We start from the raw sequence: 25,377 nt of genomic DNA, 5'->3' as shown, positions 1-25,377 counted from the left end.
AATTGCTATATTCATGGTATTCTCCTGTACGAGCGCTTTCCATCGGAGATTGAGTTGGCAGGAGTGGAGGCGGGTGGGGTGAAGGCAACATCGATAGAGGCAGGAAGATGAGAGAAGAATATGTGTCATATGTACACTGAGTGCATTTGTATTATATCCAATCCATTCTCATCAATTTTATTTTATTTTTCCTAAAAAAAAAGGAGGCAAATCTTGATTATAAATTAACGGATGTAAGAAACATACAACTATAATCTCGTTCGATTAATAATTTTGCTTTTAAAAACTACATTAATCCTAAAATAAATGATATGTATTGTTAATGTGACTTTCAAGCTAAAGTCACATTTAATTTTTTATAAAATGACTTTTTAACCATATTTTATTGGATCTCGATATACTAGTATTATTTTATTTTACTTTATTATCTTTCAATTAGTTTATTAAAGTAGTATATAGTATTTTATTAATTATTTACAAAATGAAATGCATATATCTTTATAAGTGGGCCGGCCCATATTAAGCACCATTTTATATCACTCTAAACCCTAATTATACTTCTTCGTTTGCAAACCGAATTTCTGCAGAGATCTACCTAGCTGTAAATCATGGTAGATGCCTTCTCCATTGTCTCGCGATATATAGTTTTCTACGATTGCGTTTGTTTTGTTTGCTACTATTGAATTAGTTGTTTCATCGTCTACTTTGTTGGATTATCGGAATTAGGATTTAAACAGAAAAATCAGTTTGTATGTCAGTTTCACCGAATTTGGTGCTTCCGATTTATGTGGATTTTGAATTGCGCTGGAAATTTTGTTTAATATGTTCATTTTCGGTAGTTTGCGACAGATATACTTGTTGAGCTGGAAGCTTTGTTAGATTTGCTTTATGAACAATTATTTTCATAGTTTAGTTGGATTATGTGTTTATCTTTGGTAACGATTTTGTTAATACTGTCAGTGAAAATGTGCTTAGGCGTTTGCAAAACTAGCAATTCAAATTTATATTGATTTTGTAAGGGAGTGCTGATTTGTTTGTGATGTTAGTTCTGATTTGTGAACATTGAATTTCATTGTGAACATCTTCTTGACTGAAATTAGGCATTCAATCTAGAAGCTAATTTGGTGTTATTTTGCACAAGAGCTTAATAGAAATGCCTGAACAACAAGCAATATTTTGGATGCTAAGTTAGTGTATTAGATGCAGATGGGGAATTAATCCCTTCTCTGGCTTGTGAAATTGCATCTTTTTTGCTCGTTCGAAATATTTAGGAAGAGTGTTCAAACTTTCAATCTTTTTTTCTTCGTGTCAGATTTTGTGCATGGTTTTAAATTTCTGTGCATCTTGTGCTTGAGTTTTGCAATTCAGAATTACTTTCTATCTGGCCTTTGTTTTAAATATCGGTAAGTGATTAATTCTGGTTTCAAATTTGCAGGTGAACGTTCCAAAGACCAAAAAGACTTACTGCAAGTCAAAGGAGTGCAAGAAGCACACCTTGCATAAGGTCACCCAGTATAAGAAGGGAAAGGACAGCTTAGCTGCTCAAGGGAAGAGGCGTTATGATCGCAAGCAGTCAGGCTATGGTGGCCAGACCAAGCCCGTCTTCCACAAGAAGGTGAAATGTTCATTCTTCCTTGTTATGTTTTATCAAACTATTAAGCTCGGCAGCGACTAAGATAATGAAGTAAATCCCATTGGCTCTCAATATTATGATTGTGAACCGGGCATGCTAATAACAACGATTCTTGTCTAGGCCAAAACAACCAAGAAGATTGTGTTGAGGCTGCAGTGCCAGGGCTGCAAGCATGTCTCCCAACACCCGATCAAGGTATGTGCCCTTTTACATACATCTGCTCTGATGCATCTCACTCCTCGTGCTAATGGGGCCTCGTTTGCCATCTATTCTTTGCAGAGGTGCAAGCATTTCGAAATCGGTGGGGACAAAAAGGGCAAGGGAACGTCCCTCTTCTAATATGGTAAATGGAACCCTTGGATTTGCTTTGTTATGTGGGATGATTATAGTGACATTTTTGTGTTTTTGCTTATAATGTTTGGTGAAATATGAGACATCTTGTAACTGACATTGATTAGTTTCCAAATTTTATTCTATTAAGTATTCAGCATCAATTTTCTTCAACATTTTGTTTGTTTGCTTAATTTTTGATTAAGTGCATTAGGTGAGGTTTTAGTGTTATTTCTTAGAGCTTGAGTTCACAAGTTTAACAATTTTTCAATAAAAGTAGTTGAAAATTTTAAATTTAAAATGATCTTTCATCTCAATATTATGTAATTAGATATTTAAATATAACATAATAAAATGAATGCCTATCTACATTTGTTTTACAACACGACTAGTTTGATTATAACTTTTGAAATTCTTAGTTTATAATTTATGTAGATCTATAATCTTATTAATGATGAAAGCGTAGCTTAGTTGATAAATGTTTTTTCTACAATCAATAGGTAAATGTTTTTTCTACAATCAATAGGTTGAGAGTTTGAGTTTATTTCTTGTGAGTGCTGCAACTCTGAAAAATGTGTATTTTATAATCTTCTTAAAACAAACTATGTCTCTTCTAATGTTATAAGACGTCTATATTAGTTGACTAGTCTTCTAATTTTACCACCCTAATTATGACTTTGGAGTAATCCCAATTGAAACAAATTATATTTTTTGGATTGCACATTGACTCATAGGTGAAAATTTTATGTCCAATTAAACGAAAAAACACCCTCAATGGCTGAACCGAGTTGGGCTGTCTTAAGCTAAAAACAGCCTAGTCTAGCATACGAAAGCCTTAACCGACCAAATTTGGCCAGTCGAGCCTGTGTGTAATAGTCCGGTTCGGCCCGAAACAACGTTTAATTTTGTTAAATCAGGCCGAACGGGATTTCAAGGGCATGAAGAAAATTGCAAAAGACAGATCGATGATGAGACATGGTATAAAATAAAAATGGCATGTAGTTACAAGTTGCAATTAGTTAAGAAAATAAATAAGTAAAATCAAAGGAGATGCAATTAATATGATTAATAGCATATTCTTTGGTATATACTATAGTATTAAATCCGGCTTACAAAAACAAGGTGCGGAAAAGCGGTAGTGTCAATACCACTTATAAATATAATTGTCTGTACGTCTTCGACTTGCTTCTTCTCACAAATCACAAAATATCCTTAAAAGTAGAAAAAAAAAAAAAGAAACTCACTATATGTGCTTTATCTTATATTTTTTTCATCCTTTAAAAATATATTTATGGATGTGACACAAATTTTAATGAATAATATTGATATATTGTGAATTGAAACCACACATTTTCCTTAAAAGTAGAAATACCCACTATATGTGTTTTAGGTCTTATAATTATATAAATATCTTATATTTTTTTCATCCTTTAAAAATAGATTTATGGGGTGTGACACAAATATTAATTAATAATATTGATATCTTGTGAATTGAGAAAGTATCTTCCTATTTTATCATTAGTTAGTGCTAGTTGGGACATAGTGGGATTGGTATGTAGATTAATGTAGACTATATAAAGTGGAGGCTTGAGGTTGAATTTTAAGTTATATTCTTTTTATCTTATGGATTTTATTTTTTTATCAAGTTGTTTAATGTTTAAGTGATGAAAAATTTACTACTACTATGCTAGTAGAGAATAAAATGGAGAAAATAATATATATTTTTTATTTTAGAAATGTGTGACTTTGAGTTGGTCATTCATAAAATGTAAACGTGTTATTTTGAATATGACAGAAGTGTATACTAAGTTTAATTTTATATTAGTATATATTTGCTAGACTTTTCTTCTCTAATTAATAAGTTAAATATTCGAATCACCTAAAAATGATTAGTGTGTGAGTGTTTTATTTATCTGATTGTAATATTTATGAACTCTTACATGTTAAGGTGACCAAGAAAGACAGACTTTTTATTCGCCTTTAGAAAAACCAAACCACATAAATACATAGTACAAATAGTAAGATAAGAAATTGAATAGTATTTATAGATATAAAGGGACCACAAAATTTCTTGTGTTAGGTAAAAACAACAGCATTGATATAACAAAAAACTATATATTATAATAAAGAAAGAAAATTATTGTTGGACAAAGCAACCAACAAATCAACGCCTAATCTTTATCCATTAGCCTCTCATCTCTTTATATAGACATGTATCATTCATTCTTCATTGCCTCTCATCTCTCTCTCTCTCTCTCTCTCTCTAAAATGCAGATACATCTTTGGGCCGAGAGGTGAAATGGGGGTTGATTTCGGGCCGAAATCTGTCGGGATCGGGTGGATTGGAAATCGAACTTGCAATTGCAATTGTCTTCTTAAATTTGATTTCCAACTCCACCCATTCCGACGGATTTCGGGGTTTCCCCTCATTTGGTCTCTCTGTTTTCTTCCTCATTTTTTTACGTGAGTATTGTTTTCGGATGTCTTAAAGTTTGTGTTGGCGCTTGTGTTATTGTTTAATTGTAGTGTGAGATTGTTGCATGAATTATTAGTCCTGTCGTAATTCCACTTAAACATTTTACCTTATAAAAAGATTGTGTAAATATTCTTTGTTCAACTGAATGTACTTTATTTTTCTCAATGAGTTCTTTGTTTTGTGAAATCCTTTAGTAAACTATCTCATTTTTAAAAATAAAATACTGTCTAAAACAAATTTAGAATTTGAGATCTCGCACCTTCAAAGAGAAAATATATTAATTTTATTTTAATCGAATGAGTTGGAATAGTGATAATTGAAATTTTCTATTGACTCCAATTATAAGTCAATGCATATAGGAAAGTCGTGTTGGGTGAAGCTGCCTCACTATAATAGAATTTTCACTCCTTCTAGACCAACGATAAGGTCGGTTGACCCATATGACATTGTAACATGTGAAGAATTAAAATTATAATCATGTGAAGAATTAAAATATAATTTAGTACCCTCGGGGACATCTGATAAAATTGGAACGATACAGAGAAGATTAGCATGACTCCTGCACAAGGATGACACATATAAATCAAGAATTAAAATTATAATTTATAAGTATATCAATTAAGTTTTTCGGACCTCGTAGGCTGGCGATAAGATTGGTGTGTAAGTGTATTAGTATCGGTGATTTGATTAGACTAAAACTATCACTAAATTAATCACCAATCTATGTATTTTTCCTTCATGGCATATGTACAACAAAAGTTCTAAATAATTTTGGGTTGATTTAATTTGTAATTTTAATATGAACTTTGAATTCACTTTAAACATGTAAGCAGCAAATTAGACACGTTCGAATTTTTTCAACCACTCTAAGTGGAGAAAAATCTATAGGACGACTATATATGTCCCAATTCATCTCACAATATTTGTGGAGCAACAATTTGAAATAAATATCTACTATGATCTTGAGTGGCTGAAAAAAGTAGGTGTATATTTTAACATTTAAAAAATTATAAACTGAATTAATAAGATTGGTGTGTAAGTGTATTTTGTACTCCTTTTCACGGACCAATTCGCTCGCAAATTATTCGGAGTAAGACTAGACGAGAGCTCGTTCAATATTCGTTCATATAGTAATGAGTCGTATTCAAACCTCAACTCTAGCTCGATAAGGTTGTCGTTGTCGAGCCTAGCTTGAGCCTTCCTGTGTCCGATTGAAATTTAAGCGATCATGTTCACAAATAATATGTTTATTAGCATGATCACACGTCTGCTCGCAAGCATATTCGTGATTATATTGCAAACGAAGCGAACAAATTCGCGAAAATGAAATAAATTTTCAAAATAATTTAAATCAAGGATAAATTAACTATCATTCACTAGTAACTAAACAAAAAGCAATAACAATTGATAATAACAACAAATTTAAATTGTTTACACATATTATTATGATAATCATATTAAATCATAAAAATGAAAATTTTAGGCAATGAAAGTATGAAACATATGTCAAATGGAAACAAATATTGACATGATTAATGCTCATGCTCCTTATTCTATGTTTTTGAGCTCAAACCTAAAATAGCATGTTTCACTATAATATATGAGCTCGATCTTAAGACAAACAAATAATTGTTGAATTGAACTCGAACCAATTTCGAGCTCATTATCCAATCGCCAAGCCGAGCTTGAGCCGGCCCAATATAAATTTTCGTTAGCCGAGTCCAACCTTGCCGGCTCGGTTTGGTCCACCAACAACCCTACATGAGAATTTAAAATAGAAATGTGGTGTGACTTTATCCCATTATCATTTTAGCTTAGAAATTAATCTACATATTATTTTGAATTGACCGAAGGCCCGAAAAAGCCTATTCTTTTTTGTAATTATCAAACTTTTCGCGTATTAAAATAATCACAACAAATGATTACTTATGATTGGTAAAATCTTTAAACAATTTTTTTAGACTCATTGGTGAATGTAAGTTGAAAAATATGATTGGCAATTTCAAATTTAAATTTGTTTTGATCCAACCAAGTCAAATTCATTTCTCAAAGCTGTGACAACTCAAAAGTTGGCAATGTAAAGACATGTTATTTTCTTTTTTATGATTGCAATATGCCAAAGTTAAAAGATTGTAGTAATTTAGAATAGAAATGGTGAAATTAGATACTTCTCATTTCCAAACTTAAATGAGACATTTTATTTAGAACAAGAACTAAGACAAATGTGTTTTAGTAAATTAAATGGAGATAACATGAAGTAGGAGAACAAATTAGATTTTTAGAAATTAAGTAAAAATGAAAAGAAACTATATATGCCTAGGTGTTGGGAACAAAATATCATTATATTGAATAATCTATACATAACTTAAATTGATCACACTAATTCCTAATTTCGAAAAAGTAAGTAAAAAATGATTGCAATTTATCAGTATGATAAAATGATGTAGCACCACTAAGACGTGACGCTAATTGTGTTTTTATTAAGTTCAAGTGTCTCATCTCTCCCTCCTATTTTCTCCACAGCCAATTATCAATTATCAAATTAATAATCACACACAATCAAATGAAATTTCAACAACTATTAGGTGTGACATGAAATCATTGGGCATACCAATTCATCATCACACACAACTACATAACACTCCCAATCTTCATAAAATCTCTTCACTACTTAGAACCACTTGCAATAATAGAAAAAAAAAATCTTCCAAATGAATCAAAATATATTGAAGTTCACCTTATGGGCTATATTGTTGTCCATGATCATTTCTAATGCAGGTATTTTTTCTTGAACTTTTTAGTATTAATCTTTCTATTTTTGTGTAATTTATATCCTTTCTTGAAATTTTCTAGACTCGTACGACCCGTTGGATCCATTCGGGAACGTAACAATCAAATGGGATGTAATATCTTGGACCGCCGATGGATACGTGGTGAGCCTTGTGACGCGACTCGTTTACACCCCTAATTTACGCACAGACATAATGAATGGGTGCAATTTCAATTTGAAAGCATGGCACGTGACTAAAATCAGTATATATGTCGACAGGCGCTGGTGACGATGTTCAACTTCCAAATGTATCGACACTTCATGAGCCCCGGGTGGACTATGACGTGGGGTTGGGCCAAGAAGGAGGTGATATGGTCGATGGTCGGGGCCCAGACGACCGAGCAAGGCGATTGCTCGAAATTCAAGGGAAATGTGCCACATTGTTGCAAGAGGGTTCCCACGGTTGTTGATTTGCTTCCTGGGGTTCCGTACAACCAACAAATTGCCAACTGCTGCAAAGGCGGGGTCATGGCCTCGTGGGGCCAGGACCCTGCATCAGCCGTTTCGGCCTTTCAGGTTAGTGTCGGTCTTTCTGGGACCACCAACAAGACAGTCAAGCTCCCCACCAACTTCACCCTCCTAGGCCCCGGACCGGGATACACTTGTGGCCCCGCCAAAATCGTGCCTTCCACCGTGTACCTAACTCCGGACCGGAGAAGAAAAACCCAGGCTCTAAGTAAGCATGCTTTTGCGTTATTTTATTAAAAAATTTATTCCATTATTTATTCATTTCATGCACAAACTAAAATTTCCTTCTCTCACGGTTTTTTTTCCTGCATTTTTACCTTCACAAACTTTGGTATATTTTGTACTTCAATTATTTGTGTTATAGTTTTTACTAAATTTTATTTTTATTGTATATTGAATATATAAATATTTTTTATTAAAAGATAATATTTAATGAAGTTGAGTTGGGGTCACAGCTAGAAGTAAAATTTATATGGAGTATTAGGTTCCTTAAATGATAAATGAGATCGGGTCGGGCAAGTTTCAACAACGATTGTGGATAAACTAATGAAGTAATCGGATAGTATTCGTGTTCATGCAGTGACGTGGAATGTGACGTGCACTTACTCACAACTCCTGGTGTCGAGGCACCCGAGCTGTTGCGTCTCGTTGTCGTCCTTCTACAACGAGACCATCACTCCTTGCTCCAAATGCTCCTGCGGCTGCCGCAACAAAAAGGACTGTATCAAGTAAGACCTAAATCAATCCTCAATATGAACATTGCATACACACACACAATATTGATAATTCTAATGCATAACTAGAGACCAAACCACGCGAATAATTTTTTCTGCGTGATCACTCTTGTATACAGGCCCGATTCGAACAAGCTGAAGATGTTGGGAATCAACACGCCAAAGAAGGACAACACCCCCTTACTGCAGTGCACGCACCACATGTGCCCGATACGAGTCCACTGGCACGTGAAGGTGAACTACAAAGACTACTGGCGAGTGAAGATCGCCATCACCAACTTCAACTACAGGATGAACTTCACACAGTGGACCCTCGTGGCTCAGCACCCGAATCTCAACAACGTCACCCAAGTCTTCAGCTTCGACTACAAACCCATCGTCCCTTACCAGTCCATCAGTGAGTCCTCTGTTACAAAACTCTAATATCTCATATCTGATGTAGGATTTATACACCAAATTCACCCTCTTTCCTAATAGGTTATTCTTTCGAGATAAGTTTTCATGTTTGGTCTTTAATATACTCCACATAAGTCAATTGATGTGAAGTTTATAAACGAAACGGTTGATATTGGACAATTAATTAGGAGTTAAATTACCCAATAGGCTCTCTATTCCAATAAACTAGTCTTTTGGGATGATTTCTCATGTTTGGTCTATAATACATACTTAGTCTTTTGGTATGAATTCTCATTTTTTGTCTCCCACACATTTATAACGCATGGCCTTATTTTCGCGTAACTAATGAGCTAGTAGTTTTTTGGATGAGTTCTAACATACTCCACACATATCGATACAAGACAATTAATGTGAGGTATATAGACCAAACGGGCTACTTGTCCTAGCATGTCAATCGTTCTATGTTTAGTCTGTAACATTATATTCTCCCACACGTAAATAACATATGGCCTTATTTTCGACCATCTAACTTGTCGATGTGTTTGGATTGATCGCCAGATGACACGGCCATGTTCTATGGGATGAAGTTCTACAACGACCTGCTGATGGAGGCCGGGGAGTCGGGGAATGTTCAGACAGAGATACTGCTGAAGAAGGACAAGGATGAGTTCACTTTCAAGCAGGGATGGGCTTTTCCGAGGAAGATCTACTTCAATGGGGATGAATGCATGCTTCCACCACCTGATGCTTACCCCATTTTACCAAACTCTGCATATATAAAAATTCTAACCCCATTTTCAAGATTTGCAGCTTTCTTGCTTTTGATCATTGCTGCTTCACAATTTCTGTAGCATTTTCTGTGAAATTATCTTTTAGTTTTGTATTGCAAAAGGTTTTATATTTGCTCTTCTCTTGATTTTTGAATATTAAAGAGTGGTTGATGTATATGATATGAATATGAAATTAATGATTTCTTTGAGCCATAAGCATACTACGCTACTCACCTATTTTTTCACATTCTTGTTATTTGTAATTCTTTCTTATTTATAAATTTCAATTAAATTGGTTTACGAATAAACAAAAATTACTAAATAACATTAGAGCAATGAAATTTACATAATTTTAGAAAATGACGAATTTTAGTAGGAGGTGAGCTTGAATTCCATGGTATTAGTTGACCACACCTTATAGTCGATGAGGTTAAATATAGCAGTGATTGCGCTCTGGTTTTATTGATTTCATATCTAAGATTGAGAAATTTCAAGAATATGCAAAAAAATGAACTTAGATTTTTAAAATGTGAAGGAGCAATTTAATGAACTAGGGAATGAGAGTATTTACAAGTGAAAAATATTAGATGCTCCATTGTTAATTGGTCTTAGAATATGCGCTCTTAAGCATGTAATCGCCACGTCCTTTACACTCTGTAAATCGATCCAATTTTTGTCATTTTTTATTTTACATGTAAATTTGCCTATGCAAATACGAACTTTCGTCAAATGTTGATTTTGCCTATTAATTGGCCATAGTCGATAAGAACCTTCGTCAAAGTTTGATTTTGTCTATTATTTGAAGAGTGCATCCCCACGTGCCCTAAACGCCGCAACATCGATCAGTTAGAAGGAGACGCGTTCGTGTATTATACCCATAATATTTGGTCAAATTTTTATTTTACATATAAATTGGCCTATGCAAATAAGAACTTTTGTCAAATTATAATTTTACCTAGCCATGCAAACTTTAGTCAAAATTTTGATTTTGTCTTAATTAGCCGTTAAAGATTTGAGAAAAACCCGGTGCAAAATATATGAACAAATGAAACAGAGAGAAAGAGAATAAACAGACTGAATCCATTATTGAGTCTTAGTATTTGGTTGATGCATGATAGTTTAAGTGTTTTTCTTTTTTTTTACGTTCGTTAGTGTGTAATCGGGCTTCGTTTGCTTTTCTTACCCAAAAAAAAAGAAAAAGGGGATAAATAGAGCGAAAACAAAAAATGCGAAGGCAGCTCACTAAAGTCGCCAAAAATGGGGATTCAACAAACTCATTGCTGCAAAAATCCGCGTCTCCATCGCCATTTCTGAAGCTCGATTCGAGCCGATTTCATCACCAACGCTCTTCCTCGGAGTATTCCACTCTCTCACGTTCCAATTTATGGAAATTATGCAGTTCTAATGGAGTTAGAGGGACGATCCAAAATGGGGTTTTTCCGAACTCCGTCCTCGCAAAAAGGGTTTTTTCAAGCGCCCTTTTGCAGGGGCGATCGAAATTTCCTGTTGCGATGCGTGACAGAAGATTATTCAGCTCGGTTTCACTCGACCACCTCCGCCGCGGGTACTTCTCTCAGTTTTAATTTGTTGAAATTGATGCTGAATTTTATTGTGATGGTGATTGAGATTTTTCGTGAATTGTGGAAGTGATTGGATCTCTCTTTCTCAGTTTGGATTTGTTGAAATTATGGAATTGTATGTTGGTATTAATTGATTTGTGAATATGGTTAATTGGTGTGATCAGCCATGATTCTATAATTCTATACAATGGTGTCAAATTAGAGTTTTGTGATGAACTTGATTTGTAAATCATGTACTATATTAGTTTGTGTTTAAGGCTTTCTTTTGTTTTTTTGTTAATTGTTTTTTTATATGTAAGAGAAGGCCAATGCAAGTTGGTGGATAAGGGATTTTTAATGATAATTTCACTGATTGAATGAGTAATTTCAAAATTGTGGGCAGTCTTTCTTGCACATTGTTAGCATTTTAGAAGTTTCTATAGATAATAGATATTGTGATGCGTCGAATGAGTAAGATATAGGGATCTTAGATATGAAACTTTCTTGTACATTTGTACTAGGAATATTTCACAGTCTGTACTATAAAGAGGATCATGCTTCGTTTTGTTTTCAATTGGAAGAAAATTGTTTTGACGGAGACATCAATGGGAACTTCAAACATCACTATTCGGTCATCTTTGTCTATATCTGATTCTTCGTGTTATCCAACCCTGTCACGTCCCTCAACAGTCGAGTTTCTTGGTTGTATACCTAAAATGTGCATATATGACTTCAAGTATTACTTTACTCTTTGGTGATAACGAGTGAGTATCTGTCTGCCTATGCCTCCTTGATTCTATCTCGCATAGGCATTGAAATTACACGAGTGAGAACATCATTGTTCTTTTTCACATTACAGGGGTTCATTTTTCAGAAGATTTACAGCCAATGGAGTTGTGCTAGGATTAATAGCGACGAATGTTGCTGTCTTTATACTATGGAAGGTTGCAGGAAATTCGTTTATGGGGAAGAATTTTATGGTAGGTTGTTCATAGCATGTGTGTTTTTAAAAAAGCCGACACTAGAATTGTTTATTCCGACTATTGTTACTTCTCAGATATCTGTAGACCACATTCTAAGTGGCCGGCTCCACACGCTAATAACCAATGCATTCAGCCACAGAGACGCGATTCACCTATTTTCAAATATGATCGGACTCTACTTCTTTGGAGCAAGTGTAAGATGAATTGAGTGCCTTTCGTTATTTGATTCAGTTCTTTCTTCATCATAATTATTTTATAGTAATATACTGTATTTCATTCACAGATAGCACAAACTTTTGGACCGCAATATTTGCTTACGTTGTATCTAGCCGGTGCACTTGGTGGCTCAATATTTTATTTGGTATATCAAGCTTTCATAGCACCATCAATCTACAGGGTAAGGTTGTCGAACGCATTTAAATTCATAGTTTTCTTGCAGTTGTGAATGTAATATAGTTGTAATGAACTCAATCATAGTTTGTCCTTTAGTGATTAGTCTCTTCTATCGAGCACTTCTATTTCGTCTCATCTGGAAATTGGTATCACGGTCATCATACAAACCGTTGTATAGAATAGACCAGACTATGCAATCTTGACATTAAGAACTTCGATATACTTATTCTTGTTCACTCTTTTTTCATCTCTAGGATGATCTGCAAGGTGTTTCCCACTCGAGAGTTTCAACAATGGTATGCAATTCTAATCAATTTTGCCTTGTTTTCTTCTCGGTCCACGTTGTCTTGCCCATTCAAGATCTCCCGTGAAACTCTTCCAACTCTTGCATCCGTGAAACGGAAATCTGCCTTCAAATTTATTTCATGATGATAAATCGTTCTTTAAGCATGAATCAAACTGACCCTTTTATTATTTGGCTGAAAATGATATTTTTATATAATTTGTAGGGTTCAAAAGCTGCTACGTCTGCGATAATGCTGCTTGATATCTTTCTATTTCCAAAAAGGATCATCTTTCTCGATTTCATTTACCCACTTCCTGCTTTTTTAGTGGTGAGGTTAAGATTACTTCTCTATGAAGAAAAGGAAAAATGTCGATCTTCTCATTTCTCGTCCTAATGTTTTTCCAGGGGGGCTTTATCGTTGGCAAGGACATTTTGATGGTACTGCAGGTACGTTTACCATTGAAATTCGATTCATCGTTGTAATACTCAATAGTTGAAACGCGTATTTAGTAATGCTGGTCCTCCGTCTGCTCGTGCTCATATAATTGTCTCTTTGTATGAAACTTTTGAGTATGTTTGCTGCTCTGATATTAGCATTGCTGTCTTCTTTCATGTCAGGGCGACCGAGAAGTTGCCGCGTCTGCTCATTTAGGTGGAGCGGCAGTGGCTACCGTTGCGTGGCTGCAGAAGAGGAAGGGACGCTTAGGACGATTCTGAGATTTCTCTTTAATATATTAAATAGAGTATTTGATTTTACATGGTACTCCCTCCGTCCCACCACACATGATGGATTTCTTTTGGGCACGGAATTTTAAAAAATGATATATCGTGAGTTAAAGTGGAGAGAATAAAAGTGGAGAGAATAAAATATTTGAGAGGAAAAAGTAAGAGAGAGAAAGAGAGAATAAAGTAATAAAGAGAGAATAAAGTAAGAGAGAAGAATATAGGAAGAGAGAGTTAAAGTTTTTTTTTTGTTAAAAAGGGAAATTGATCACTTATGGTAGGATAACCCAAAATGGAAAGTTGATCACTTGTGGTGGGATGTTTATGATTTTTTGCATGAGCAAGTCATTGTATGAAATTTTTTGGTAGTGTTGAATTAAACAATTGGTTTTGATATTCATTCATGTTATTAATCACAATATACAAGCCCTCTTGAGAAACATATAAACATGGTAAGACTTGCTCTATAAACAAAAAAGACAATTTTCTAATTTACGTGATCATCAAATCTTTCCTTCTTTAATTGATTTCTTTTCAACACTCTCCCCTCAAATTAAGTAATGGGATCACTCATTCTTAACTTTTCCGAATATCCGCCAATTGGTCTTAAGATTTCACAAAAGGAAGTTCCACTGTCTTGGCTTCTATGTTGTCCTTGATGAAATGACGATCCACCTCCACATGTTTTGTACGGTCATGTGGATTGGATTTTCAGATATACTAATCGCCGCCTTATTGTCGCAGAATAACTTACACGAATTCCGTGAATTCAAGTTCAATTCTGTCATCAATTTCTTCAACCATAGAATCTCAGTCAATCCACTTTTGATTCCTTATAATTCTGCTTCAGCATTGGATAATGCTACTACCTATTGTTTTTTGCTTCGCCATGTGACAAAATTTTCCCCTACGAAGTGAAATAACCAGCAGTTGATTTCCTGTCAGTTGGATTTTCTGCCCAGACAGCATCTGTAAATCCATGAATCTCCAAATGTCCATGATTCTCGAACCGAATTCCATGGCATGCTGTTCCCTTTAGGTATCGCACAATCTTCAGTGCTGCTTCCCAGTGAGCTACTTGAGGTGCATGCATGAACTGACTAACTACTCCAACTGCATAAGCTATGTCAAGTCTTGTGTGTGATAAGTATATCAGCTTCCCAATCAGACGCTGATATTGGTACGGTGAGTAGCTTCAGCTCCTTCTACTATTCGCAGACTGAGATTCTGGACCATAGGGGTCTTAGCTGGCTTACAGTCAAGTAGTCCTGTTTCGGCCAACAAATCAAGAACATACTTTTTTGACTGATTTTGATTATTATACAAATCAAGAACATACGTTCGAGTATTATACTCTAAATGAACTTTTATCAAATTTTAATTTTACATATAATTGGCCATAGTCAATAAGAACTTTTGTCAAATGTTGATTTTGTCTACCAATTGAAGAGTGCATCGTCGACTCAATTAAGAAGATACACGTTTGTGTATTATACATAAATTTTGTCAAATTTTGATTTTATATAAAAATTGACCTATGCAAATAAGAACTATCATCAAATTATAATTTTATCCATTAATTTGCCATATAAACTTTAGTCAAATTTTGATTTTGTGGGTTTGAATCAAATAAAACAGAGAGAGAGAGAGAGAAAATAAACAGAGTGTAAAAAAATGCGAAGGCAGCTCGGCGTGGGGCTGCTCACTAAAATCGCAAAAAATGGGGGTTTAACAAACTCATTGCTGCCAAAATCCGCGTCTCCATCGCCATTTCTGAAGCCCGATTCGAGCCTATTTTCTCACCAACGCTCTTTCTCGGAGTATTCCACTCTCTCAAATTCCAATTTATGGAAATTATACAGTTCTAATGGCGCTAGAGGGACGATCCAAAAAGGGGGTTTTCCGAGCTCCTTCCTCGCAAGAAGGGTTTTTTCAAGCGCCCTTTTGCAGGGGCGATCGAAATTTCCTGTTGCGATGCGTGGCAGAAGATTATTCAGCTCGTTTTCACTTGACCAACGCCGCCGCGGGTACTTCTCTCAGTTTGAATTTGTTGAAATTGATGAATAATTTTATTCTGATAGTGATGGGGTTTTTCTGTGAATTGTGGAAGTGATTGAATTTCTCTTTCTTAGTTTGGATTTGTTGAAATTATGGAATTATTATTATTTGTTGTTAGTAATTGATTTGTAAATATTGTTAATTGGTGTGATCAGACATGTTTCCATTCAATGGTGTTAAATTAGAGTTTTGGGATGAACTTGATTTGTGAATCAGGTACATATAATAATTTGTGTTTAAAGCTTTCTTTGTTTTTTTGTTTGTTTTTTTAATATGTAAGAGAAGGCCAATGCAAGTTGGTGGATAAGGGAATTTTAATGACAATTTCACTGATTAAATGAGTAATTTCAAAATTGTGGCGAGCCTTTCTTGCATAACATTGTTTGTGTTTTAGTAGTTTCGATAGATAATAGATATTGTGATGCTTCAAATGAGTAAGATATAGGGATCTTAGATATGAAACTTTCTTGTACATTTGTAGTATTTCACAGTCTGTACTATAAAGAGGATCATGCTTCGTTTTGTTCTCAATTGGAAGAAAATAGTTTGACGGAGACATCGATGGGAACTTCAAACATCACTATTCGGTCATCTTTGTCTATATCTGATTCCTCGTCATTGGTTCAACAATTAGTTATCCAACCCCGTCACGTCCCTCAACAGTCGAATTTCTTGGTTGTATACCTAAAATGTGTATATATGACTTGTTCCGCATAGGCATTGAAATTACATGAGTAAGAAAATCATTGTTCTTTTTCACGTTACAGGGGTTCATTTTTCAGAAGATTTACAGCCGATGGAGTTGTGCTAGGATTAATAGCGACAAATGTTGCTGTCTTTATACTATGGAAGGTTGCAGACAATTCGTTTATGGTGAAGAATTTTATGGTAGGTTGTTCATAGCATTTTTGTTTCTAACAGATGCAACACTAGAATTGTTTATTCCGATTATTGTTACTTCTCAGATATCTGTAGACCACATTCTAAGTGGCCGGCTCCACACTCTGATAACCAGTGCTTTCAGCCATAGAGACGCGATTCACCTTTTTTCAAATATGATCGGACTCTACTTCTTTGGAACAAGTGTAAGATGAATTAAGTGCCTTTCGTTATTTGATTCAGTTCTTTCTTCGTCAGAATTATTTTATACTAATGTACTGGTATTCATTGCACAGATAGCACAAACTTTTGGACCGCAATATTTGCTTAAGTTGTATCTAGCCGGTGCACTTACTGGCTCAATATTTTATTTGTTATATCAAGCTTTCATAGCACCATCAATCTACAGGGTAAGGTTGTCGAACTCGTTTAAATTCGTAGTTTTCTTGCAGTGAATGTAATGTAGTTGTAATAAACTCAATCATAGTTTGTCCTTTAGTGATTAGGCTCTTCTATCGAGCACTTCTGTTTTTTCTCGTCTGGAAATTGGTATCACGGTCATCATGCAAACCGTTGTATAGAATAGACCAGACTATGCAATCTTCACATTATGAACTTCGATATACTTATTCCTGTTCATTCTTTTTTCATCTCTAGGATGATCTGCGAGGTGTTTCCCACTCGAGACTTCCAGCACTGGTATGCAATTCTAATCAATTTTGCCTTGTTTTCTTCCCAATCCACGTTGCTGCCCATTCAAGATCTCCCGTGAAATTCTTCCAACTCTTGCATCCGTGAAACTGAAATCGGCCTTCAAATTTATTTCATGATGATAAATCTTTCTTTAAGCATGAATCAAACTGACCCCTTTTTTTATTTGGCTGAAAATTCTATATATATATAATTTTAGGGTGCAAGTGCTGCTACGAGTGCGATAATGCTGCTTGATATCTTTCTATATCCAAAAAGGATCATCTTACTTGATCTCATTTTCCCAGTTCCTGCATTTTTAATGGTGAGCTTAAGATTACTTCTCTATGAAGAAAAGAAAAAATGCCGATCCACTCATTTCTCGTCCTAATGTTTTTCCAGGGGGTCTTTATCGTTGGCAAGGACATTTTGAGCGTAATGCAGGTACGTTTACCATTGAAATTCGATTCATTGTCATAATACTCAATTGTTGAAACGCGTATTTATTTAGTAATGCTGGTCCTCCGTCTGCTCGTGCTCATATAATTGTCTATGAAACTTTGAGTCTGTTTGCTACTCTGATATTTAGCATTGCTGTCTTCTTTCATGTCAGGGCGACCGAGAAGTTGGCGGATCTGCTCATTTAGGTGGAGCGGCGGTGGCTGCCGTTGCGTGGCTGCAGAAGAGGAAGGGACGCTTTGGACGATTCTGAGATTTCTCTTTAGAATATTAAACAGAGTAGTATTTGATTTATCGAGATATGATTTTTTGCATGAGCAAGTCATTGTCTGAAATTCTTTGGTAGTTCAATGAAAGGTGAATTAATGTGGTTAATAACTGACTCTTAAATTCTTAATTAATTGATTAGGGGTGTTTTTGTGAATTTTAGGATATGTATATTGTTTAAGGTAATATATAGATTTATTTTTAATAAAAAATAATAATTTATGGTGATGGGATAAGGCTATAATAATTCCTAAAAAATGAGTTATTTTAATTAAAATTAAATTCGATTGATTTCATTGCCTATATCGGTTGGCACGTCAATGATGGGCATATGCCCGACTTCAAGAAAAATAACTCGTGGGGTTAAACGCAATGAACGTTGTTGTTGATAGAAGTGTTTCTCTTTTCACGGTTGTGTCAGACGTGATGAGGTTTGAGATCATGCTGAGGGATCTCTGAAAAATGAAGAAGGGGACGATGTTGGAGATTGTATCGCATGCAACATGTGTCCCGATGGAGAAGATCTTAGGCGTGACATATGTCAACCCCACTACAGAAATGCACATCTTCCTAGTAAAGCATCCCATACATACAAAAATATAATCATACAATAATATCCAAGCTTCTGTATTTATGCATTTAAAACATCTTAAAAAGAGAATTAGTTATTCATTCCGGATTATTAGGGTGCGTTTATAAACTATAAGCTTGCAAATATGATACTATTGACCTGTATACGTTTGCATACCACAATGTAGGCATCATTATTAATACTCTTACAAAATTACAATAAAAGTACGTATCTTAGGTATGATAATTGATAACTCCATGATAAGGGAGTTATCTACCATAGCAAATGAACTTTTAGGGATGTGATCATATCATAACCTATATTTATAGTGATAATCTAATAACCCTCATTTTATGGACGAAAAATATCATTTTATGGAATAAACGTATCATTTTATGCATGCTGAAAAAATATCATTTTATCGTGTATAAGTATCATTTTTAGTAAAAAAGATACTTTTGACCCATAAAATGATAGGGTTATTAGGTTATCACATAAATATGAGTTATGATATGATCGCACCCCTGAACTTTTAAGTATATTTAATTTTACTACTACTATATTATAATGAAATTATGTACTATCACTTAAAACGAATTAAGCCATTGTTGGATTAATTGGGCCGCTTGGAATTTACATTGGACCCATAGATGATGGGCCGAAAGGCCCAATTCATCAATTCAAATCGTTAATGATTTTCATAAAAGCCTCGCGCCAAAGTGTATTGAGATAGAGAGAGAGAGAGAGAGACTGAAAAATGAGGAGGCAGCTCGGCGTTTGTCCAGCTCCATTTCACTCGATCACCGCCGCTGGTAACCGATTCTTCTTCTCTGGAAAGTGAATGCTAAATCTTAATCCAATATTGATAGAGAATTTGAAATTGTTGTAACTAATTGTGGAATTGAATTAATTAGGGTTTTGTTGGTGAAATAATTAGTGAAGATGATTTGATTGGTGTGATCATACTACATGGTTCCGTTTTGGTATTCAACTGCGATTTCTCGAATTAAACACCAAAAGTTGTTTTCAATTGTACTAGTTATAGCATGCTCAACGGCGTCAAATTTCGGTTTGACGGCACAGTTTCCATTTTTGTGTTTCTCTCTCTGTACCAACTCCGAAATCTCCTGTTGTTTTAACTAGAATAAGATCTCTCTTTATTTCTCTCTCTCTCTCTGACACTCATGCATTCTAGCTTGGTTGTTCATACTATAATTGTTTTACCTATCCATCCCTTTCTAAAATTCTAATTTAAAATCCATTACATGCTTTTTCAATCATACATAGTAGAGAGAAAGAGTTAACAGAGTGAAAAAAAATGAGAAGGCAGCTCACTAAAATCGTTGGAAATGGTCGTTTAACCAAATTGGTGTGGCCAACATCTGTGTATTCATCGTCATTTCTGAAACCCCCATTCCATCAATGCTCTTTCTCGGAGTATTCCACTCTTTCGAGTTCCCATTTATGGAAAATGTGCAGTCCCCATGGCGTTAGTGTTAGGGGGACGATCCAAAGTGGGGCTTTTCCCAGCTCCCTTCTTGCAAGAAGGGTTTTCTCAAACTCACTTTTGCAGGGGCAACACAGATTTCCGGTTAAGCATTGTAACAGAAGATCATTCAGCTCCTCTTCACTCTACCACCGCCTTTGGTACTCTCTCTCTCTATGTATATGTATGATATGTATATTAGTTTTTTTTTTTGGGGGAGGGAGTGCTAAATCTTGTTCTAATATTGGTGGAGATTTTCCCTGGTGAATTGTGTTTCTTTCTCAGTTTGGATTTGTTGAAATTATGGTGTACTATTATTTGAGTTTTGTAGTAAAATTAATTTGTAAAGATGATTGATAGGTGAGATCAGACATGCCTCATTTTGTCTCAATTAAAAGGAAAATAGTTTTGACAAAGACATCAATGAAAACTTCAAACATCACTTTGCTGGACCGTTTCTTCATCATTGGTGAAGCAACTAGTTATCTGTTTTTTGTTGTAGTTGTCTAGTCTTGATACATTGGGATTGGCTTGTGCAGGGTGATGGCAATGATTCAGTTGAGTTTCTTAGCTGTGTACCCAAAAAATGTGTATATGTGAATGTTTATTGTAGACCTTCTTGATGCTATCTTGCATAGGCATTGAAGTGATATGAGTAAGAAAACCATGATTCTTTTTCGTGTTATAGGAGAAGGCTTACAACCAATGGAGTTGTGCTAGGATTGATAGTGACAAATGTTGCCGTCTTTATACTATGGAGGGTTGCAGGCATTCCGTTTATGGTGAAGAATTTCATGGTAAGTTGTTCATAGCATGTGAGTTTTTAAAGAAGGTGACACTAGAAGTGTTTATTTTGTTTATTTTTACTTCTCAGATTTCTGTAGACAACATTCGAAGTGGCCGGCTGCACACGCTAATTACCAATGCTTTCAGTCATATAAAACAGCTTGACATTATTTCAAATATGATCACACTCTACTTCTTTGGAACAGCTGTAAGATGACATGGCTTTCGTTATTTGATTTTCAGTTCTTCTTTGTTAGGGTTATTCTGTAGTGATGTATTTCAGCTGACTGCAATCTCATTTCACAGATAGGAAGATATTTTGGACCACAATATTTGCTGAAGTTGTATCTAGCTGGTGCACTTGCTGGCTCGATCTTCTATGTGGCATATAAGGCTTTCGTAGCACCATTATTCCACAAGGTAAGGCTGTCGAATTCGTTGAAATTTGTAGTTTCTTCTATCGAGCTCTTATGTTTCTTCTCGTCTGGAAATTGGGACCACGGCCATGATACAACCCGTTTATATGTTTCAAATCATAAAACGTTATATAGAATAGACCAAATTATGTGAACTTGACATTATTAAATAACATACTTGTTGAGTAATGTCGTCAACTGTGCAGTACTTGCTAACAAATTTTGCAAATGATGTCTTATTCTTGTTCATTCTTTTTTGTGCCTAGATTGATAAGCGAGGTTTTCCCCACTCGCATGCTCCAGCACTGGTACACTATTCTAATCAATTTTTTCTTGTTTTCTTCTTGATCACATTTGCCATGATAGATCTTCTTTTAAGCATGAATGAAACTGGCTGAAAATGAGACTGCGATAACAACATTAGTGATTCTGTCCCTCACTTTTTTAGGGTGCAAGTGGTGCTACGACTGCGATACTGCTGCTCTATATATTTCTATTTCCAAAAAAGACCATCTTTGTCGATTTCATTATACCAGTTCCTGCTGCTTTAGTGGTAAGGTTAAGAAAGACTTCTATATGAAAACAAATTAGAGGAAAAATGTTGATCCACTCATTTTTCTTCCTAATGTTTTGCTAGGGGGTTCTTATCATTGGCAAGGACATTTGGAGGGTACTGCAGGTACGTTTACCATTGAAATTTGATTCATCGTCATAATACTCAATAGTTGAAACGTGTCTTTGTAATGCTGGTAAAGTCCTCCATCTGCTTGTGTTCTAATGCTAGCTAATGTAATTATCTCATTGTCTGAAACTTGAGTCCTTTGCTGCTCTGAATCTCTGATATTAGCGTTGTCATCTCCCTTCATATCAGGGTGACCGAGAAATTGCAGGATCCACTCATTTAGGTGGAGCAGCAGTGGCTACCGTTGTGTGGCTGCAGAAGAGGAAGGGACGCTTTGGTCGATTCTGAGATTTCTAACTCATTATAGTCTAGATCCATTGTCTTATTGGATTATCTTTCACTGGCTATGAGATTTTAATTATGAAATGAGTTGCTTGCATTTTGCCAATTTTATGCTCTTTCGCATTCCCTGCTCGAGCTGAATTCGTGCCGGATCTAATATTAAAACGGGACAAGTGCTAAATACACGAACTTTCGCTTCATTCTAGTTTTATGCATGAACTAAGTTGTCTCTGAGTGAACGAAGGGAGTAATACTTTACAATGTTGGCAAACATAAATTATAAAGTTGAATAATAACACCCTAACTTTGTAGTGTAGCTTTATTATCCACCATTATTGGTTAAAAGAATTAGTGATTGATAAACATAATACTCATAAACTCATCAACACAATCGACATTTCAATATGAGAAGCAAGCTATTACAGTGAATAATCTGCCATTAAGCATCCAGACAGCAGCAATTAACTTCTTCGTTCGAGGAGCAAGGGAAGAAGCAACACTCGATTTAGGAAACAGAAAATAACATTATATTACAATTCACAATGTCTGAAGCTACTAGATGCCGGCTCCCTACATCAGATGGGAACCAAGCAAACACAGCAAACGACAATTTCTTCTTTGAATTGGTAGAGGGGTCGAAGATACTACTTGCCATCTCCGAAAAGATATCCCAGTGAAGATCCGCCTCCTGGCGCAGCATGGACTTTGGTGGATGGTCGGTCCTGTCAAACAAAGTTTATCGCACATCATTCAGATGAAAACCTCTCAAGAATGACACAGTCAGCCCCCACAAATATCATCAATTGCATCAAAATCAAAAAGTAAGAAGCAACAAATCCAAAGCTGACTTATATTTGATGGGAATGTGTCATATAGTGATTCAAACAAAAATTTATGCAGATTTACTGGATACACATTGTTATATATGCCATAAAGCTTTGCGGGAGAACAAAGAAGTCTGAAGATGATCTACTGTGCAATGAAATGACGAGCATTCCAACTAAATGAAAACTAGCAAACCCAAATCAAGTATCACTTGCACACGGACAGAAAGCTTAACAAAATAAACTTAAAAGACACAATATGTTAACAGAGGCAGAAATATACCGTGAGGAAGTTGCCGGTGTTCTGACCATCAGCGCGGAAATAGTTGTTGTTTGTCTGGCTGCCTTGGATGCCAGCTGGAATCTGCTTGGGGGCATCACCACCAGATGGTGCTGCAGCAGATGGCTTCACAGCAGTTGGGGGTGGGGCTGCATTCCTCGTAGGAGCTGAATTCCTAGTAGGTGCGGGCGCCTCCACATTGGTTGCAGCTGGTCTTGGTGCAGGAGCTTCGTTGCCTCCGAATAGGTACCCCAGAGAACTCTGACCTCCACCGCTACTAACTCCACGACCCATTATCTCTCAAAATTCCTGAACTGCACCAAGCAATCGCACGAGATTCAATCAGTTCCTTTACCAATTACTCCAGATCACAGGATTCAACATGGTAAACAGAGTATTAACACTAGAAATAAATAAACAAATGAAGCAACAACACAAATTTTCATTCAGTTAGACATAATTCTTTATCTTCATATCAATCAAAAAATTGGTACCGAATCCTGCGAATCAAACATTAATCCTTAAAACTCCTAACTTTTTGCACAAAAGCTTGAGTTTTTCCACATTTTGCCTCTGATTTCCACCAATCAGTAGTCCACAATTACAATTATTCAGCAAAATCAACTTGCAGCTCACATAATTTGTAATAATTTTACATCATCACTGTTGATTGAAAGAGATCCACCAAATGACAAATGAAACAGCACAAATTTACATTCAATTATACATAATTATTTATCTTCATATCAATCAAAATTGGTACCAAACTCTGTGAATCAAACATTAATCCCTAAAACATATTTTTTACACTCAGCTTGAATTTTCCCCCATTTTACCTCTACTTTTCCACCAATCAGTAGTCCACAATTACAATATTCCGCAAAATCAACTTTACCAGCTCATAAACACAACTTTTAATAATTTTACATCATCACTGTTGATTGAAAGAGATCCACCAAATCACAAAAAAAGCGAAAAAATAAATAATGATGATAACAGTAGTAATAACAAAATTAAACAATAGAACACCAATTAAAACATAATCAAATAGAAAATGACAGCGGTTTCCACAAAAAATGTTGTCTACACATTAAAATCGGCACCTAAAACGGTAGATCTGGAAACAAACAGCTGAAACAAACGCAAATTGCAACGAATACAGTTCAAATGAATAAAAATAGCAAGAGAGAGAAGCAGAAAGACGACTGACCTAGATCGAAATTCAGATCTACAGTGAGAAGTTGCAATCAAATGTAGAGAGAGAGAGAGAGAGAGATAATAGCTGTGAACTGAGGTGTGAAATGAAAGCTAACTCCACATACATTGTATTTAAAAGAGATAATTTGAATATATTCCCGTTAGATTAAGTTGATTTTTTTAATTATATTGTAACTGTAAATATAAATGGAACACAGCTGCAATTTAAATTTTCAAATGAACTCATCCACAAATAATTTGATAAATTTTACTACTATCATTTAATTGTATAGTATAATAAATTCTTAGGAAATTAATAGAGAATAAAATATAAAAGAAACAATAATCCCCATTATTCGAATCATTCGTTCATTCTAAAACTAGTTTATTTTTGTCGTTTTGATAGCACATAAAAAAATTACTAGTTGATTTAGAACATATTATCATGAATATATTAAAAAGAGATAGTGTCTCTTCTTATGATTATTATTTATAAATGAAAAGATATAGAATGTAAAAGTAAAGGTATTAAAAAATTGCACTAATTGATACGATAAAGTACATAGAATTTGATTCGCAAAATACTTATTTGAATTAATTTTTTGTTCTTTTGTAAAGGGGATTCCAAGAGAAAACATTGCTTAAATAATTAATTTTTAGATTGGAAAGTTTTCATTACTAGTATAATAACTGTCGGTTAGTGTAGTTGACTTTGATATAATGAAGACATAATGTTAGTACTTGGGTAATGTCAAAATTATATGTGAAATATGTTCCACTTCAAGTTATAATATTTTCAGAGGTGGTCGAAAAATGAGATCATTGAGAGAAGCATTGTTGATGACAAATCGTTGCCTAAAATCACATGAAGAATGATTGAAATCTAGCCGATTGTAAATGCTTTGGACCTTCACTAAAA

General features: G+C 35.0%; 6 protein-coding genes and 1 non-coding gene across 9 annotated transcripts; 6 read left to right on the top strand and 1 right to left on the bottom strand.

Moving 5' to 3' along the window:
- The first annotated feature begins 513 nt into the window (after positions 1 to 513).
- LOC125212409 (large ribosomal subunit protein eL42) lies at positions 514 to 2,137 on the top strand. 2 transcript variants are annotated; one of them, XM_048112575.1, is made up of 4 exons: positions 514 to 611; positions 1,436 to 1,615; positions 1,754 to 1,828; positions 1,913 to 2,137. In XM_048112575.1, the coding sequence occupies exons 1-4, from the start codon at positions 609 to 611 to the stop codon at positions 1,970 to 1,972; spliced, it is 318 nt and encodes a 105-aa protein (XP_047968532.1). In that variant the 5' UTR covers positions 514 to 608; the 3' UTR covers positions 1,973 to 2,137. The 2 variants fall into 2 exon arrangements, with proteins under 2 accessions (XP_047968532.1, XP_088923822.1); XM_089067696.1 differs by having other exon boundaries at positions 1,754 to 2,137.
- Positions 2,138 to 4,941: 2,804 nt separating this feature from the next.
- On the top strand, positions 4,942 to 5,044 carry LOC125217306 (U6 spliceosomal RNA). The gene has a single exon (XR_007175719.1). It is a non-coding gene; the product is annotated as a U6 spliceosomal RNA (small nuclear RNA).
- Positions 5,045 to 7,075: 2,031 nt separating this feature from the next.
- LOC125212249 (COBRA-like protein 4) lies at positions 7,076 to 9,861 on the top strand. Its single transcript, XM_048112357.2, has 6 exons — positions 7,076 to 7,217; positions 7,293 to 7,372; positions 7,489 to 7,945; positions 8,318 to 8,465; positions 8,591 to 8,868; positions 9,426 to 9,861. The coding sequence occupies exons 1-6, from the start codon at positions 7,151 to 7,153 to the stop codon at positions 9,716 to 9,718; spliced, it is 1,323 nt and encodes a 440-aa protein (XP_047968314.1). The 5' UTR covers positions 7,076 to 7,150; the 3' UTR covers positions 9,719 to 9,861.
- An 882-nt stretch (positions 9,862 to 10,743) lies between these two features.
- Positions 10,744 to 13,981, top strand: LOC125212410 (RHOMBOID-like protein 12, mitochondrial). The gene is made up of 8 exons (XM_048112576.2): positions 10,744 to 11,201; positions 12,056 to 12,176; positions 12,254 to 12,373; positions 12,463 to 12,576; positions 12,827 to 12,868; positions 13,082 to 13,186; positions 13,264 to 13,305; positions 13,477 to 13,981. The coding sequence occupies exons 1-8, from the start codon at positions 10,864 to 10,866 to the stop codon at positions 13,573 to 13,575; spliced, it is 981 nt and encodes a 326-aa protein (XP_047968533.1). The 5' UTR covers positions 10,744 to 10,863; the 3' UTR covers positions 13,576 to 13,981.
- Positions 13,982 to 15,222: 1,241 nt separating this feature from the next.
- LOC125211480 (RHOMBOID-like protein 12, mitochondrial) lies at positions 15,223 to 18,091 on the top strand. The gene is made up of 8 exons (XM_048111297.2): positions 15,223 to 15,608; positions 16,407 to 16,527; positions 16,605 to 16,724; positions 16,815 to 16,928; positions 17,176 to 17,217; positions 17,429 to 17,533; positions 17,611 to 17,652; positions 17,822 to 18,091. Exons 1-8 carry the CDS (start codon positions 15,256 to 15,258, stop codon positions 17,918 to 17,920), a joined length of 996 nt encoding a protein of 331 aa, XP_047967254.1. The 5' UTR covers positions 15,223 to 15,255; the 3' UTR covers positions 17,921 to 18,091.
- Positions 18,092 to 19,396: 1,305 nt separating this feature from the next.
- Positions 19,397 to 22,263, top strand: LOC125216320 (RHOMBOID-like protein 12, mitochondrial). 2 transcript variants are annotated; one of them, XM_048118011.2, is made up of 8 exons: positions 19,397 to 20,152; positions 20,680 to 20,788; positions 20,866 to 20,985; positions 21,084 to 21,197; positions 21,460 to 21,501; positions 21,642 to 21,746; positions 21,831 to 21,942; positions 22,065 to 22,263. In XM_048118011.2, exons 1-7 carry the CDS (start codon positions 19,824 to 19,826, stop codon positions 21,906 to 21,908), a joined length of 897 nt encoding a protein of 298 aa, XP_047973968.2. In that variant the 5' UTR covers positions 19,397 to 19,823; the 3' UTR covers positions 21,909 to 21,942; positions 22,065 to 22,263. The 2 variants fall into 2 exon arrangements, with proteins under 2 accessions (XP_047973968.2, XP_047973967.2); XM_048118010.2 differs by having other exon boundaries at positions 19,399 to 20,152; positions 21,831 to 21,872.
- A 273-nt stretch (positions 22,264 to 22,536) lies between these two features.
- Positions 22,537 to 24,620, bottom strand: LOC125210853 (protein SPIRAL1-like 1). Its single transcript, XM_048110460.2, has 3 exons — positions 24,472 to 24,620; positions 23,265 to 23,575; positions 22,537 to 22,879 (listed from the first exon to the last, which is right to left on the bottom strand). The coding sequence occupies exons 2-3, from the start codon at positions 23,553 to 23,555 to the stop codon at positions 22,802 to 22,804; spliced, it is 369 nt and encodes a 122-aa protein (XP_047966417.1). The 5' UTR covers positions 23,556 to 23,575; positions 24,472 to 24,620; the 3' UTR covers positions 22,537 to 22,801.
- Positions 24,621 to 25,377: the final 757 nt, after the last annotated feature.

This window comes from Salvia hispanica, chromosome 3 (genome assembly GCF_029641045.1).
Source record: "Salvia hispanica isolate PSC_SH4W2 chromosome 3, Shi_PSC_v1, whole genome shotgun sequence".
Classification (NCBI taxonomy): domain Eukaryota; kingdom Viridiplantae; phylum Streptophyta; class Magnoliopsida; order Lamiales; family Lamiaceae; genus Salvia; species Salvia hispanica.
Note: the sequence above shows the minus strand (reverse complement) of the source record. Positions and strands in the feature narration are given on the sequence as shown.